We start from the raw sequence: 18337 nt of genomic DNA, 5'->3' as shown, positions 1-18337 counted from the left end.
AAATCTTGCAGATGCCATTAGGAGCGCCAGAGGACACCGGAGGACACTGGAGGACACTGGAACACACTTTCTTTAATCATATTTGCTCTAATTCTACCCACTGCAGCTTTAAGTCATTTATCAACCAAAAAGGTCAAACATTCACTGGTACCAGCTTCTCAAAGGTCAGCACCTGCTGCTGCTGCTTTTTCCCTGTTTTATATCACTGTAATTAAAATATCCTTTTTGATTTTGGTCGGTTGGTTGAACACAATAAGGAATTTGAAGATGTCACCTTCGGCTCTAGGGGAGAGTGATGGGCATTTTTTATTATTGTTTGACATTTTTACAGTTTTACCGATTAACCTATTAACTGGGGACTTGACTTGCCACAGTTACATCTGAAACATGCTGGTGATGCATATAACTGTATATTGTCCCAGCACACTAAGAAGGATGTTATTGGATCTGGGAATACAAGCCGCATACACCAGTGCTTCATATGTTCATGGATACCTGTGGTAGTATATTTACAATGGGCTACAGAGCAGTATTTGAGCAATGCAAAATCTCTCCAATCTTTCTTAAAATCTCTCTTTACTTGGCATTGTGAGGTTGGATAAGCAGCGGTAGCAACTATGCTGATGGGAACATTCTGCCAAAAAAGCAGCACCAGGCAGTTCCTTTGTTCCGTACATAAATAAATGATTACTTCATTTGGGCTGGCGGCTTCAATAGACTCCGTCGGAATAAGCAGGATAATCAAGAGTTCAACTGAACTAAACAGGAACTTTTAAACTGAATGAGGACCTGTCTGTCTCTGCCAGAGTGAATAGGGTAATCAGCCTCTTCAGATGCACTCAACACACACACATATAAAACACAGCACAAACACAACCAAGCCATCACACACTCACAAAAAACACACCTCTATAAAACCTCATTCTCCCCTTCGTATTCACACACACACAAAGAAAAAAACACAACAGACCACGCTTAAGCACCACAAAGTTCGAACTCTTCAGATTTGGCACACACAAACTCTCTCTGTTGTGGGGACCTGGTGGCCCCACGGTGGCCCTACTTGAACAGAGCAGTCTTATTTTGAAGGACAGGACCCCATACTGAGGGAAACACAAACACCGGAGACAGTAGGGTCTAAAGACTTTACACAACCTGTCACTCTGTCAGTATTTCCCTGTGCTCACTCTCTGACATTCAGTTTCTCTTCAACTGCCCCATTTTCTTCTGCCACCTCCTCCCTCCTGTTGTTTTTGTGATTTCCGCAGATTAATCTTTCTACCTCTGCAACTTAAAAATACCAGCAAAGTCTTCACTTTCCTAACCACCGGTTCAATTCATTAAATTATTCTATCAGTATTATTAATGAGTTCAAATCTTTCCAAAAAAAAACAAGCACAGAAAATGTATGTAATTGTGGGCATGCATATTACTCAATGCTCCTTTGTGGAGTAGGAGGAGTTATAAAACAAGGGTGGTCTTGTGGGATAAGAAAAGCTCTCTTTTCACAGCGATTAAGTATGCAACTGCCTGCCTGTCACTTCATCATATTCCATTGTTGTTTTTTGATCTTTGACTTGGGGCCCAGAACAGGCCACATGACTACAGTAACGTGTCTTAATGACCAAACCAAATAACCAAATAGAAAGTACATATTATATTATATTAACATATTATCCTGGAAGGCATTTTCAAGAGGCCCACATGGCATCACTAAAGAGAAATATCAGATGGCAAACCACATAAGAGATTGTGATTAAGTGTCAAACTCCATGCAATCCAATGACAATTCATACTATTGTTAGAAAGCGTATTTGCCCACTCCGATGTTGATAAGAGTATTAAATACTTGACAAATCTAATCATAATATTGTTAGATATTTTTAAAAAGGAATTCATAAGCTTTTTTTCTCAAAAACCAACTATTAGTGAAAAACCTGAAGAGAGAAAGATAAGCACCATCCCGGTTTTGGTCAAATGTGCTTTCAATCTTTAATAATTTCAAAGGGTCATCATTAGTGTTGTCAAAAATATCAAAGTATTGATGCATATCGATACTGAATATTTGAAACGATTTCAATACTCATTTTCCACAGTATCGGTACACGGGTACCAGCTGCTCTTTCTGCTCTCTTCTCTCTGACAGTGAGTTGACACGCACACACACACACACCGCTATTTATCTTAAAATCTAAAATTTGATGCCCTGTTTTTCCCTGTGGTATTGAAAATGTTATCAAATATAGATATTTTCAAGGTATTGTATCAAAGTTAGAAATTCCAGTATCGTGAAACACTAGTCATCGTATTCTTCCAATGTATATTTGCATCACATTACTGTCAAACGGCTAGTTGTGTGCAGGTCTTTCAGGATGAGAAAGAGAAGAACGCACACCAGTGTTTGAGAGGTGCTGATGACAATGAAAATACATGTGTGAAGAAAAAAAGTCCCACACTCGTAGCCACAATGCAAAAAGGGATTTAATAATTTACCGACGTCTTCTTCAGGGTATTGGACCAGTGGTCCAGTGGTAAATGATTAAATCCTTTTTTGCATCGTGGCTACGACTGTGAGACAATTTTTCTTCATACTTGTGCATGTAAACAGAACCTTGTCTGCTGACTGTTTACATGTCAGACTAAGTATTGGGGGTTTTGCCAGCTTTCTGCAGTAACTTGATTTCTTAAATGCATGTAAAGAACAAACCTGGTTTCATTACTCGAGGAAGAGAAATATGAATATAGCTATCTGTTGGATAAGCCTTTTTTCCTGGCCATGTATAGAGTCTTGGCCTGAGTTTTTGTGACAGCAGTGTGGTAGAATGAAACAAAACATAATTACATGTGGCGGTGCATCGCTGTTAATTAAAAATGTGACACAGACACTAAAATAAATAAGTCTAAATCAGCTGGTTTCCATAGCTGAACAGTAGACTGTAAATTTCAGACGCATGCACACACTAAGAAAAATCTGTGCGACCTGTTATTATACAGCCGGTTCTCTCACTGCGATGTCAGTCTGAATGCTGCATTAACTAAAGAAAGAAGAAAAAACTCCTTAGACTGCAGCGTCTTATATCATTAATATACTTAGACTGTCAGTATTGCTTTAAAAACGTGGGAGTCAGTAGGAAAGAAATGTGATTTCCCATCAGCTGCATGCAAAGGTGGGTTTCATAGTCATCAGGTTTTTGCAGTGCATGCAAATGAACTAACAAATGCCTTGCCTACACTTGATTTCTCCCAATAACCTGGTCTTGCAGTGGGCATGTAAATATAGTGACTGGCAGCTCTAGCTCCCTTCATTCAGGGCTAGGGTTGCTGTCTATTTGCTTTATAAACAGAGTGCTCTATTGTAGCCCAAATGAGCCTTTCTCTAACTGACCGTTAGACCAGGGGCTCTCTAATCTCTCACTCTGGGATCCAAATGACAAAGGACTGTGCTGGAATTGTCCGGACGAACTCAATGAGGTATATTGTCAGCACGGAATACCCTTCTGCTGTGTAGTTTTTTTTAACCATTACAAAACACAGTCTCAATAATTATTTACCAGAGAGTTGAATCAGCAGCTCTCATAAACTGCAGACTTCCTGTTTTTGTCAATCAGAGAGAAAATATTTCAGAGAACCAAGTCTCTCTTAGGTTTTGTTATTCACACAGATTGTTAAGGGCTGAGGATGAACTCTATCTCACCTAAATTACACCAAAATAAAACTACAGTGCAGAGACCAAATATCCCCCAATTAGCTCAAGGGGAAACTCCCTGGCCAAGCAGACATCTGGGCTCTGGAGGCCTCAGGCACGACTCTTGCACGATCCGTGCCAGTTTATTTATTTATTCATATATTTAACAAAGGATAATAATGGGCATGATGAGCTGTTCTCTGTTTCATAATTGTCTTGAGTTTTGTTTAAAAGGCACGGTGCACCCATAAAAACAACCCCTATTTTATGCCATCTTTCTTTGTCTGTAACTGCACCAAAACCTCTTTACACAAATAAGATTACATTTTTTTAAATTAATTTGTATCATTAACAAATTATATGTCAAGCGTGTTTCTTCAAAACATGCTGACATACAGTGTCTTAGGAAGCATAAGAACCATATGCCATTCTAGTATAAACTTTTCAATATGTAATTTTAGGAGGGAAAATGCTTTAGAAAAGAATCTTCACTTTTAAGAAGATCTCGATATTAGGCTCAAGCCATGTGATCAGTTCTTGTCTCTTGGCGCAGACACACAATCCCAATGATGTCATATGTCTAAATCTCTGTGTCTAACATGCAGAAAGCTCAAATTATGTGACAACCTACAGCACATCCTCTGGGAACCATAACATGCAGCGGCAGATGGGACAGTACAGGCCATATTCCTACGTGACATGCAGGCACAAAAGAATGCAAGCGCACACACAGCCGAGGAAATCATTTCACCGGTCATACAATCTCCCATTCTAATTTCATCTCCCGTCTCTTCCTCTTTCCCCTCTTATGTTTCAGTCTCTCTCACCGTCTTCCCTCAGGTTTAATTGACTATTGTGGCAGATGGGGTGGCGGTTGGTCTGTGGGAATCAATGTCTTCATTGTGGGACTGAGAGAGGGATTAGCAGCTAGTTAGCACTAGTGAGAGATGACAGCTGGCACCGTTAACATCCCCTGTCACTCATACACACACACACACACACACACAAACACCCACACACCGACAGGAAGTACTAGTGTACGGTTAACCCTTAGCTAGGCTCAGTAATTACACACAAGAAAAATACTGCTCTGTACCTTGAGCCTGTCACTCAAACCCTGAATAAATGAGGCCTAGTATGTTAATCGTGCACACACACTCTGGGATAATCCATTTTTGGCTTAACTTGACATCTAAAAAGGAAGAAAGAGAAAAGGCAGTATTTCCAATGTCAGCCAAAACTGAGGACTCACCGAGGGCACATCGCCACACTATTCAAAATAGAGCGTTTAATGTTTTAAATCCAGGGCTCAAATATGTCTCAACGTATAACTTGAAGACAACTCACAACAAATATAAAAGTAACATGACAGATCACTAGTATTTGTAAGAAAGCCAAGACACGAAAGCTTTGCCACAGAGGCAGAACAAAAATCCATCATGTTATATATGACCCAAAAAGTGACTACAACAGCTGCTGACAATGGCTCCAGTTTCGTTGAGGCATCTCAAATACGTCACGCTGATTTGGCAGCAGTTGTTTATTTTACATTTTGTTACAACAAGCCCAATTCCCAGCCACACACAGACACACACACACACACACACACACTCACACACAATCTCAACTGCCACTTGGTATAAGACTTCTGTATTTTACCAAAAGCCATCCTCTATTGTAGGGCATCTTTAAAACGAGAACTGGCACCATCATCAGTCTGATCATATGCAAGAAATTAAACTATAATTTGTCACACTAATCAAACACAACAGTTAAATAGAGTTCGACACTGTCACAGACCAAAATGATTTATCATCAACGGTCAAACAAATATCAAATCAATTGTATGGCACATTTCCTGTTGATTGGTACAACATGCTATATATATATATATATATATATATATATATATATATATACGCACATATACTGTATATAAATATATATAATATAATATAAAATATACAACGATCAGCCATAACATTAAGACCACTGACAGGTGAAGTGAATAACATTGATTATCTCGTTACAATGGCACCTGGCAGTGGGTGGGATTTACAGTATTAGGCAGCAAGTGAACATTTTGAACTTTGACCTATGTGTTGGAAGCAGAAAAAATTAGCAAGCGTAAGGATGTGTTTGACTTTGACGAGGGCAAAATATGATGGCTAGACGAATGGGTCAGAGCATCTCCAAAACTGCAGCTCTTGCGGGATATTCCCGGTCTGCAGTGGTCAGGATCTACGCCTGACCTCAAGATATGTGAATGAAAATGGGTTCTATGGGTACCTACGAGTCTCCCCTTTACAGACATGCCCACTTTATGATAAAAACATGCAGTTTGGGGCAAGTCATAGTCAAGTCAGCACACTGACACACTGACAGCTGTTGCTGCCTGTTGGGCTTGAGTTTGCCATGTTATGATTTGAGCATATTTTGTATGCTAAATGCAGTACCTGTGAGGGTTTCTGGACAATATTTGTCATTGTTTTGTGTTGTTAACTGACTTCCATTAATAAATATATTAGGGCTGTCAAAGTTAACGCAAATTTGTGTTAACGACACTAATTTCTTTAACGCATTAATGTAACTTGCGATTTTTAGGTTGCAGCGGAATCAGTTTTAAAGCTAGTGAAGATACTGGCATCATATGAACCTACAAAATCTAAGAAATCCATTAGTATCAACCATGTCGCGCCAGCTTGTCGCAAAAGGAGGCTAAATAATGCTCCAAACTTCTGGGAGTTTTGTATATACTGTATATACAAACACAAAAAGTACCCTTGTTTGAACTATTATTTCAAGTCGTTACAGATTCACTTGCACACTCATACCTGCACATAAGCCCATGTACAGTACATGTATATGTCAACACACACACAAGCTGGTATTATGCAGCCACTGTCCCATGGGAGATATTATTAAATTTCCTCCAGGGTTCCCACCAGGACTACCACGCCTGGTCAAAGCAAACCAGAACAGGAAAAATAAAAGAGCTCATGTTGCCACTCCACCATCTTCAGAAAGCTGTCTCTTCCATGACTGGAGGGACTGAGGGTGTCGGTTTCTTGGCTCCTTCTTCATCTGGGTCGAATCAAGTTCAACAACAGATGCTTCTTACAATCCCTGACACAGCATGTTTTGACATGACACTGGGGAATTGACTTGATTTGAACATTTGCACGGTCCTTAATGTGCTGAGAGAATCCTATGACTCAAAGAGTCATTATTCATTCAAAACACACAAACAAAGCAAATTCAAAATGCACGGCTGTCGATCCGAAATAAAGCTGTTTATCTTAATTCCTCTATTTTTTGAAAGGATAAAAAAAGCGTTACACAACAGTGATCCTGATAGTCTCCTGAACTGCATATTTTGACATGAGAAAATATTAGAAATCCCTTCTGTTATTAAATATTCAGAGAGCAGCAGAGTATTTTGGCTTGATATTTTTTGCTGACATTCATCTGGGTTTTTTTTTTACTTGGGAAAATATGAAATAAACATTAACCAAAAATCAAAAAATCTACCAAGATTAAACACAACATGCTCAGCCAACATTAGCCTTGTCCAAATTCATCTGCTTTTCAAAAGGGGTAATTTAATATGCCAACTATGAACAGCTGGAGGCGGATTTAATTCAACTCACTGTATTTGCCATCATTCCCTGTTCCTCAAAGTATAAACACAGTTCATACATGACAGTCAGAACATTGGTGAAACTATGCCAATCGTTGGACTGAGACATCTGGATGGACGAAGACGCACAAAAACATGACAATCTACGGGTCTGGAGATTAAAAACAACTCAACCTGACTTTCTCACTAAAACAGGCTTGTCTTGTCTTTGTGTTTATTTTGAATAAATGTTCTTATTTTACCGTTAGGAAATTACTACGTTGCCCTACAGTAGTTTAGCGCTGTACAACTAACAAACCCAAACATGTCCAAATCACAAATAGAGTGCCATGCACAGCCTTTGTTACTAAAAAATACTTGCTGCAAACAGGTAATTACAGTCTAGTTATTGAGCAACACCTTGCTCTGCGCTTTATCTCCCTCTCCAGGGAGTAACAAAGGAGAAGGAAAGAGAGGTAACATGACACAGATGGATGTTGTGCATCTACTGTTGCACCCAGACAGTGTGTAACACAACACCCTATCCCCCTTTTTTTGCTTAAAACTAATGCCCTTACACTTAAAAAAAATATTTCTCTGCATGTATCAATCACATAACCACCTACCTAATTGCTTTCTGCTTTAAAAAATTCTCCCACTGCTGCTACTCAAATTGCACTTTGCGTCTGTCAGCTACTGTTCACATACAAGAAAGGTCATGAGTGCCTGAGTACATACACATTCATCTATGTCTACCAGGAACAGTAACGTGTAGTGAGGGGATAGAGCTGTAACGTGAGGAGCGTAGATCGACTATCACCTTTTCTTAAATGTATCACTGCTCCTGTTAACCCTTTGATATGCCATGCCTGCGTGAAAGCCACTTCATTCCAAGTGTGGCTCTTTGTATCCAATTTGTTTCCTACAGATTATTTGGGATGACGTTTTAAAAAAGAAACCGGTTTCTCTCTCTCAGTGTAAAACAAGGCCTCTCCATTGTTTCTGTGCAAACCATCTCTGTGTACTCTGAGGATAAAGGATATTGGTGATATACTGGTTCATAGCTTGTATAGTGTCATGTTTGCAGAGGATGTAAAAAATATCAGTCTATAGGCTTTAGGCTATGCAACATCTTTTAACCTCAGCCAATAATATTTGTTGAATTTTCCTTTCCAGATATAATCATATGAGCCATCCTAGTCTCTTACATTGTCTCTTTACACTGTATGTGAAGTCCTTTGTCCTTAGCAGGTGTGTGACACTACAATGTGATATTCTGCAGACTGTCGCTTTGTAATTATTTACAATTTCTGCACCTTGTCACCAAGACAAAGACATGTGCATTTGTTGTAGGTGGTGACTTAACTTGATGTTTGAGTTCTTGATATTGCTACACAATATAGTTCAGTGCTTTACATGTACATTTTTTACATCCAATGTGTAATTCCACCTCTCTCTCTCATTCAGCTATCCAATTTCCCCACACACACAAACAAAGCATGCACCGACTGAATGCCACACACAACACCTACCTCCATGGCCAGTGCAGCCGTTTGCTGGTCGTAGTGATTCAGTAGATTGGGCATAAAGGTGGTGTTGTAAGGCAGATCCTGGCACATTCTCAGTCTGATGGGCTCACAGCTGAACTCGCTGTGGCTCTCTATGGACTGCACATGAATGGACAGAGCGGGTGTAACCACGGAGAAAAGGAGTAGGAAGATAGGGATGAGGAGGACTGAAAAACAGACAGGAACTTGTTGTCTGCAGTAGATTGTTGTAGTTTTTGAAAACCAGTCTTTCATACATCCTCTTCCAACAGGTGCTACCATCTTAGTGTTAGACATTTCTCCACAGTGGCTCAGTCTGATGACCTTATCATCACCAGATCGCCCTGAAGACATGCAGGATTGGTTTTTAAAGCTTCTCAACATTAGAAGCAATTGAGTCCATTTTTTGTGGGAGAAAAAAAGCAAGAAATCCACAAGGCGGGTACACTCTGTATATGTACCCTGAACTGCACATGTGGTGGAGTCCCAAGTCATCTGTAGGTCATGAATGAAGCTGCTGTCGATTCACCAGTCATTGCTTTTCTTGTAGCGTCTCAGAATGTGCTTTTAAATGAATTGTTCCTCATTAAAAAAAAAAACATTACGTGGCTTCTCTCCTGGTAATCCTCTGGTTATGGAAAACAGATTCCCCCGGTTCCATCCTCACACTGAAAGCATGCCGCTGAGAAAATAGATCCACCATCAGCCATCTGCTGGAGGTCTGCACTGGGCTGCTGTATACGCCTCTTTCTTCCACTCTTATTTGTTTGCGTCGCCTCTCACTCCATTTCCAGTGATATTTCAAAGAAACGTCTGAAAGTAGAGCCCACAAACAGGGTTATCTTCTTCCTAATGATTTCCTCTGGAAGACACAAAATCCTTTCAGTCTTTCACAATCAGTTGCCACACTGGAGTTGATCCATCAAGCAGGTCCTGCAGGTTTAAACAACACAAAGAAGATGGTCAAACAAGCAGAGAGAGGGAGTCAATTTGTACTGTATCTGGCATTATCTCTTATCAGCCACACCCTTGTCTCTATGCAGGATTAAAATACCTGATGAAATCTACACCATCCCCCTGGTACACCCCAGCCAACATGGTTATGTGGGCCCCACATGGGTTATGCTGGGGGTACCTAAATACCAAGTGGGTATTGGCCCAAAATGGGCATCTTATCTGGGGCCCACTTGGATCAACTAAGTTGGTCATGTGGGCTACCCAAGTGGGTTCTAGTTGGGTCACTAATGGGAAATTAGTGCATGGGCTCAAAATGGGCAACACAAATGTGGCCCACTTGGGTCAACTAAGTTGGTCCCACATGGGCTCCCCATGTGTGTACCCGTGTGGGTCCTAGTTGGGTCACTACTGAGAAATTAGTGCATGGGGCCAACATGGAAACTGTGGACAAACCCACTTACAACCCATATTTCAGGCCATGTAGTCCCCATGTAGTTCCCACATAGAACTTAAACCTGGGGCCGAGATGGGTTTTGGTTTATGTTGCCCAGATTGGGCCCATAAAACACCCAGTGTACTCCTGCATGAAACCCACAAGGGCATTTGGCATGGGGCCATTACGGAACCCATGGACAATCCCATATAGGGCCCATTTTTCAGCCCATTTACTACCCACATGGGCCCCACAACACATGTTGGATGGCACTAGGTAGGGCATTTCTGAAACACACGACAGATGAATGTGAATTGAGCCTACAATGTCAAATCATCCTCTTCTATGAGGGTTGTATCAGCAGAAAGGTCATACACAGTTCATGTTGCAGACCATACTGAAAACACGTTCAAAGCAAACCCAAGACAACTAGGTGCAGGTTTCAAGCTGTTAATGAGGAGGTTACACACCTGCAGGATGATCAGACACTCCCACCACTCTCTCATGTTTGTGTGAGGTTGGCCAGGCAACAGTAGCGTTGCCATGCGATGTTTCACACTCTGATACTCGGTGTCTTTATGGTTGACCATACAGTAAACACTACATACTATAAATTGATAATTATACTGAAACACCTCTACCTCTAAACATTACAGGTCACAGCCCTTAACGTTAAGCTCTCCTTTGAGGAGAATCTAGCTAGTTTTAGAAAGCAAAAACCTTTAAAAAGGGTTGTCTTCAGTGAGGCATCCTCGCTGACAGGCTTTAAGAGCGTTTCTATCAATCTTGTTTGTCACCGCAGTGTCTTCAGCCTCAACAGCGCGCTGTTTGTGGTCCCTTTAAAAAAGCATTTATAGCCGAAGTCTGCCGGGTTTAACCGACAATAATGAGTGCAAAAAACTCGCACAGTTCCTGTCTAACGTTACGATTATAAATGCTTTACCTTGAGTGCAGAATAACGACCGGTTTTCAGGCTGCTCCTCTGCTCCGTTCACCGCAGTGCTGCTCCGCTGCTCTGCTGTCTGTCTGCAGCTGGTCGCCTGCAGCGTGCAGCAGCAGCAGCAGACGCGTCGTGAACGCGGATGCATCGTGACCGCGCAGAGACATCATGACAAAAATTGCCCCCCACTGACTGGACGTTGCAGGCTGCAGGCTGCAGGCTTACTGGATGTTGTTGATAAGTAGTGTATTTAATTTTTATTAAAAGGGGAGATGGACCAGAAACCCGATATGCTTTTAATTGCCATTGAGAATCATTTGTTGTCATTCATTCATTCATGGTTTGTTTAATAGGGGCCAATACAATGTACATAGACAACTTAAAGGGACTGTTTGTAAGAATCAGAAATGCTTGTTAACAGCGACACCTGTGGCCGTTAAGTCAACGAAAGTCAGCGTCGGGCTCGCGCTTGTGCTCGCTCTAAATAAACATGAATATATGCGAGCGCACATGGGACACCGACCCGGTTGATTTATACGTGTAAGAAGTTACAAACAGTCCCTTTAAAAACAGCTATCTGATGCCAGTATCATAGTGCATATAGCGGATGCTAATTTGCAACACCTGTCCCTAGAAGGGAATTTTTGTGAAAATAAGAGATTATAACAGGAATGGGTACAGGACAAATAAATAAATTCAATAAAGCACACATTTAAAAACATATGTAAAAACTAGACATGAGTACAGGTTTGTCGCTGAATTAAACAGGATTTGGTTGCTCTCTTAAAGGGGGTAAAGATTGCAGCAGATTTCAAGTGATCAGGTAGCGAGTTCCAAGACTTCGCTCCTTTCACAGAAAAAGCTGTCTGAGCAAAAGATGTTCTGCAGAATTGAACTTTACAATTGCCACTTGAAGCTGCTCCGGTGGATCTGCCACAGCTCTGTAGTCTCATGATGCATTTGCAGTAAGGCAGAGGAGCAAGTCCGTTCAAACATTTAAACACAAGCTTTACATAATGAAAATCAATAAAGTTTGCAAAACTTAACATCTTAGCATGTGGACAACATAAGAACTAGGTAAGTAGGGGAAATGTGTGTGCGCTTCTCCTGAAGGCAGAGACACTAACTGCCTCTCTCCAGGGCTGGGTGTAAGGAGGGACAGCAGTCTACCTGTAGTACAGATGTGAATAAAAAAATATATGGACAGGCAAAACTAAAAGCATGACCATACCTAAAGGTAACATTATTAAGAAAATCTTTATTAAAACTCATAAATGCAATGTATATACTGCTAGAAAACCATTAAGCAAATAATGAAATGTACAGAACATTGTTTTAAAAAATCAAGTTATTTCAAGTGTTTAAAATTCTCATTTGGAAACAACAACACTTATCATTTTTAATTTGTATAAAATGTAGGTTTTCAAGTCAACCAATTTCAAGGAAATAACACAAGCTCATTTTATCCATGATAATCTAAGTAATAAAAAAAATACCCTTTCACAAATTAGTGATTTGCTGATGGTCAATTATTGAAATAAAAATATGAATTGTGGTACATTTATAAATGGACTGCATTCTATGTAAACCTCAGATATGGAAGATCCATTACTTCACAGGAACCAACTGATAATGCACTCAAACTTTTCAGAAAAGTCACAATTTATGATAATACTTGACTTCCGTTCATTTGTCACAATAAGCTTCCTCATATTCATCTTGGGATTTCAAATATAAATTTCACGAGTTTACAGCCATACTGACTGAAATGGCCAAACAGATTTGTTGGGATTGTATCAGTCAGCACTATGTCGATATTTATCCCTTACAGCCTGAGGATTAGTACTGCGTGCTATGATTCCCTTCCACACAATTGAGCACTGCATTAGATTAACCGTTTCAACGCTGATCTGATCATCTCTGTCGTTGAGTTGTGGGGGGGTCTGTGCCAGCTGAGGCGGCTGGCCCACATACTGGTTTAACCTCTTAATAAGACCCCACTTGACATTCAACCACAGTATACTGTACATACTCAATCCACACAGCTATGCTGCAATCCAGATTACTTTCAATTCAGGTCATCTTTCCTGAAACATCCTTTTAACATCCCAACGATACTGCATTTTAGCACTCTGCACTTTAAGTGACGAGATCTACTGTGACTCTGGGTCCACACAGAAAAATATTTAAATTTCTTAGTTTCTCCATTCTCTTGTCATTTTGTCACTGCATACATCTTAATATAGGGCAAAAGTAAGCAAAAGAGTATATAATAAACAGTGAAACATACTGTGGGAGTGTATCAGCCCTACATTTTCACATAGTTTTTAAAATACCTTGTCTTTTCTCTCTGAAGCATATTTTTATGAAATTCAATAAATTCTAGCACAAGGCTGACAAATAATGATGTGGTCAGAGGAAAATTTAAAATAAAAATGAACACAGTGTAAAAAAAAGCATATAAAATATGGTCTGTTTAACTAGTCAATGATTTACCTGCAACATTAAGCCACAGTGGAAACTCTAATGAACATGTCACTAACTGCATGTGTCTTTATAATTATCTAATAATACAAACTATCTTCAAGGAGTGCAATTAAGCATGTCCAATTTAATTTAAAGCAAAATGCCATACCTGCATAGAAGTAAAAATAATTTGGGATTTTATCGCAAACACATAATCACACAATTTACATGATATGACTCCACATTACAATTTAAAAATGTACATAAGCATCTATCATGAAACATCATTATTTGTGGACATTAAACTTGTACGTAGGCAAACTTTGACGAGTTATGGTTTGTTGAATGCATCTCAGATGCAACGGAGTGTTTTAAAATCAGTAAAATATTAAAAACATTAAGAACAATAAAATATGTTTTGCTGAAAATGAGAATTTATAAAAGGTAAAATATACGTTAAGTAAGCTAAAATAATCTAAAATATTTTTGCTAGATATAAAAATGTATTTCCTTCATAAACAGAGGTTTCTTCATAGTGAAAGACGGGACATATTTGGTAGTGTTGAACCAAAACAGCCATGGATGGATGCTGATAAGACTACATTTATATCTAATTTTAGCTTCCACTCACAGGCTGTATGCTCACTGAATCCTACTATCTGCACAAATGGATCTGCACTTTGGAGGGCACCTACTGAGTTTTTTTTTTGTGTGTCATTGTAAATGAATTTACCATTTATGAGTTTCATCAGGTACAGATGCACTTACATTAACCCAACCGTATTCTGCTCACAGCTTCACATACAAGATAAACTGTTTGGTTTATAAATGAACACAAATGGAGCCATTTGGTAACCCATCTGTGAATTAAGGTATGTGGCTGTATGATACCGCAAAGCAAGAACCAGTTTCTTCCACAGTGACACTCACCTAGCTGACTGTAGGGCAAAATCTACTGCTGTCAAAACAGGTGCAGCAATGCCTTTTGGGATTTAGCTGTGCTTGTCTACACGGAGTGGTGTCCTTCCTGTTTTTGGTTCGGTTAGGCGTCAGGGTTCAAGCGTTGTCCCATCAGGCGTTGGCTGTGGGGAGCGTGCTCAGCTTCTTCCTCCAACTAGAAGAGAGAAAGGAAGGACAAGGTCTGTTTGAAGTCTGTGTTATCATGAGCGAGTGAGCGAGGGGGTTTGTATGTTCTTTTGACTTAGAGGAACAGAGTATGACACACAAAGTGGGAGTAAATGAGTGTGGATAAATGTATGTGTGTGTGTGTGTGTGTGTGTGTGTAGGTCTGAATCAGAAAGAGATTCAGACAGACACACACCACAGCTACACGCCCCCCACACACAAAGGCACACACACCTGCTCTTTGATGTAGCTGTTCCCACAGGGTGCCAGCCCTCTGAGAGCCAATCCAACGATGAAGCACCAGACAGACAGTCCAACCTCAACTGCTGACATGGCAGCACAAGGGATCCACATCGCCAGGGTGGTGTCCTGAGAGACAGGAAGTGATGGGAACGTGGAGGAAAAAGTGTGAAATAAAGTAACACCAGGAGGTCAAACATAGCTCCTGTGATGCTTTTATGGAATTTCATGCCTCAAAAGTTGCAGCTTGAATCGGGAAAAGTGCAAAAGGATAAAGGGAGGTGAAAATGAAAGAGGAACGCTTAGACTCACATAGATTCGTGTTGTATCAAACGGGCATCTGGCACTGACAGGTGACCGAGCGTTGATGGGCACCTCTGTGTCATTGCATCCCAGCATCAATCCCTCACCATTGTGGGCAACAGTGATGCTAATAGCCAAGAGGAGCCCAACGCAGCATGCCAGTGAGAGCAGGGCGTTCAGGAAGGATGTAATTAGAAGTCCTATTTGCTGGAGACACAGAGAGAAATAACAGAAAAACAGAAGGGGAGGAGTAGACACAGAATGAATAACTGTGGTGATTATATCAGTAGCTGAAAACAAATTAAAATCTTACCAGTTTTAACACATGAAGGTTCCTTGACACCACAATGGCAATAATCCCAGTGGCAATGCTCTGGAAGATTCAAAAGACAAGATGATTGTTTCAGCTTTGGAGTAGAGTTTATTAAATTATGAGCCACAAGTAATCCTGGCTCCAAGGATGTGAGGCTGCGTTTTTCACTCGGGTGCCAGAAATGAGTCTTACTAATGACAGTAAGTGAGAGATCAATGGAAAGCAGTGTTGGTAAACCCTGTAATACCCTGTGTAGAGTACACGATATGGAGTACATTTCAAAGAAATTATGACATAACACCATCTCATCATCAACAGCTGCCAGTTTATCTGATACCTTGATGTAATGACGCCCTGGAGCGACTAGTAACTGGTTTGAAAAACCAGCTCCCTTATAATAATAGGCAGGTTCAGTCTTGACTGCTGAGAAAAATACACAACACTATACAGAGCTAACAGTTCACTTTTGATGTTTACTGCGGGTGAATATATACAGTATATACAGGTTATTGTAATGCACAGAAAGTTACAGGGATGAGTTTTCATAACTCACCAAATTCATGTTAAGAAGTTCTGATCAGGATTGCTTTGCTTAAACATTAAGCTTCTCTGAGCACACTGCAGGTTTGATGTTGAAACAAAGGATGAATATACATTAACTATGGACTCACCAGCAGGCCAGAGGTGACAGAGATGATGTTGGCTACGGTGTATTCTGTGGAGATAAGCTGGCTGGGTTTGGAAATGTGGCGGAGGACATTGCCATGGACAATAGCTCCAAGGATGAAGTTAATATGACCGATCAGGATGAGAGTTAACCCCTTTTTCATCAGCCTCCGTGGCCCTTTGTCCTTATCTGGATGACAAAAATACAAAAAAAAACAACTTATTTACCATTATTATTAGATACATGATGTAGCTTATTTGAAAATAACATCTGTAACATTGCCTAAGTGAAAGTCTGAAACTAGTTAGTTCAAGAATTTCTATAAATTATGTTACCTTACACACATGGTTAGAGCTGCAATGATTAATCAATTAGTTGTCAACTATTAAATTAATCGCCAACTATTTTCTAGTTGGAGTTTTTAAGAAAAAAAATAAAAATTATATATTTTTGAGTTGTGGACAAAACAAGACATTTGAGGAAGTCATCTTCAGTCTTAAAATCAACATTTTATAGATCAAACAACTAATTGATTAATCGAGAAAATAATCAACAAAAAATGATAATCGTTAGTTGCAGCCCTACACATGTACACAATGAGAAAATATGTTTTGCTCCCACAACACTTCATATCCATTCATACTGTGTTATAGCCCGCCTGATACTGGCTTTTTAAGGGCCAATAGTGATAACAATATTAGACAGTTAAAAAAGTCCAATGGCGTTATATTGGCTGCTAATATTTTACATAAACCTTAAACACCAACAAACAATCTTGTTGAATGCTGAATAGCTTCTTTCTGTCTTTGTTTAAAATTACTTTATTTCCTATATACATACATATATTTATGTGCCTATATTGCATGCACACATATATAGCCTATCTTGATGTGACATGATGATGACGACAATGATGTCCAACAAGGCCACATAATCAGCTGTGCTGCTCATCCCACAAATGCATGATCCTTACAAGTTGGACATCATTGTGGTGAAGGTAAATAAACAGGCTTTCCAACCATATAAAATACAATGCCAATTAGCATTGTAACAACAGAGAATTAATCCACCAATCATACATTTCTAAACTTTTTTTTCCGAGTTTATATGCTCACAAACATTAAACATTACAAGCTATAAACTTGCAACACATGAATAATTAGTCTAAAGCTTTATGAATGATGTTTTTAAGTCATATGCACAGCCTGTTGATCATTAAATTGACAGTAACAGGGATATAATTGGATTCAATTTCTGATCAACACCATTAACAGTAGGTCGTTTCCCCTAAAACATGTAGGCTATTGTTCAACTATAGCACCATGCATTTGCATAGAAAGGCTCCACTCACACTCACTGTGGGGGATTTCTTGTGCAGCTACTGAGTCAAATCACAGATGTGAGGAAGAAGTGATACTTTTAAAACGTTTAAATTATTGACCTTTTCCTCTCTTCAGTCTCTTTGAACGGTGACAGCTCAATTATTCTAAGGATATATCAGAGTAATTAACGTTAAACACACCCAATGACACGTTACATGTGCAAAGATTTAAAAGTGAAACAGTGTCATCCCACCTGCAGGCCTGCGGTCAGTTACACACCTGGAGGAGGGAAAACTAACACACGCTGCTTTATGACGTTACAAACCGAAAGAGAGGCGTTTTTTAATTACATTTCATGGTTGAATTACTTACCAAAAGTGCACATCTCTCTGCTGTGTCAGGCGTTTCCCTTTGAACGAATGAATGACTGTTATTTTCGAGCAAGTGTCCAACAAACACAGAAGCAGAAACTCCAGCGTCCCTCTGTCCACTTCCTGTATGACGTCAGGAAACGCACCTGTGAGTTACCTGTGTGTCCTGCTGGACGCTGAGGGGCGACACACTCACTCCACATTTACTCTATTGTTGCATACTCATTATCACAAACACTTTCAGTCACAAAACCTGAAACATCAAAACACACACACATAAAAGCATTATTAATAATAGTAATAATAATAATCAGTGAATCTTTATCTTTGCTAAAAAAATAACAAAGTG

General features: G+C 39.8%; 2 protein-coding genes across 6 annotated transcripts in view; both read right to left on the bottom strand.

Moving 5' to 3' along the window:
• Nucleotides 1–11322, bottom strand: part of LOC141753797 (frizzled-3-like) — a 33938-nt gene extending 22616 nt beyond the window's left edge. For 2 of the 4 annotated variants that reach the window (XM_074612382.1, XM_074612409.1), the window contains exons 1-2: nt 11185–11322; nt 8837–9784 (exon numbers count right to left, since the gene is read on the bottom strand). In XM_074612382.1, coding sequence (XP_074468483.1) covers nt 8837–9346 — 510 coding nt within the window. In that variant the 5' untranslated portion in view covers nt 9347–9784; nt 11185–11322. The remainder of the gene's footprint in view (nt 1–8836; nt 9785–11184) is intronic. The other 2 variants (XM_074612400.1, XM_074612391.1) reach the window with 2 other exon arrangements.
• Nucleotides 11323–11469: 147 nt separating this feature from the next.
• On the bottom strand, nt 11470–18205 carry krtcap3 (keratinocyte associated protein 3). 2 transcript variants are annotated; one of them, XR_012590508.1, is made up of 7 exons: nt 17990–18205; nt 16300–16484; nt 15629–15688; nt 15325–15522; nt 15007–15141; nt 14578–14761; nt 11470–12351 (listed from the first exon to the last, which is right to left on the bottom strand). XR_012590508.1 is itself a non-coding variant. In XM_074612433.1 (6 exons), exons 1-6 carry the CDS (start codon nt 18000–18002, stop codon nt 14690–14692), a joined length of 663 nt encoding a protein of 220 aa, XP_074468534.1. In that variant the 5' UTR covers nt 18003–18205; the 3' UTR covers nt 12423–14689. The 2 variants fall into 2 exon arrangements, 1 of the variants encoding a protein (XP_074468534.1); XM_074612433.1 differs by lacking the exon at nt 11470–12351 and having other exon boundaries at nt 12423–14761.
• Nucleotides 18206–18337: the final 132 nt, after the last annotated feature.

This window comes from Sebastes fasciatus, chromosome 2 (assembly GCF_043250625.1).
Source record: "Sebastes fasciatus isolate fSebFas1 chromosome 2, fSebFas1.pri, whole genome shotgun sequence".
Classification (NCBI taxonomy): Eukaryota; Metazoa; Chordata; class Actinopteri; order Perciformes; family Sebastidae; genus Sebastes; species Sebastes fasciatus.
This window is presented reverse-complemented; position numbering and strand designations above follow the sequence as displayed.

Coding starts and splice junctions, on each gene's coding strand:
- krtcap3 (XM_074612433.1), bottom strand. Junction 15,142..15,324: donor TTGATACAACACGAATCTAT/GTGAGTCTAAGC, acceptor CCTGTCTCTCAG/GACACCACCCTGGCGATGTG. Junction 14,762..15,006: donor ACAGCTACATCAAAGAGCAG/GTGTGTGTGCCT, acceptor TCTCTCTTCTAG/TTGGAGGAAGAAGCTGAGCA.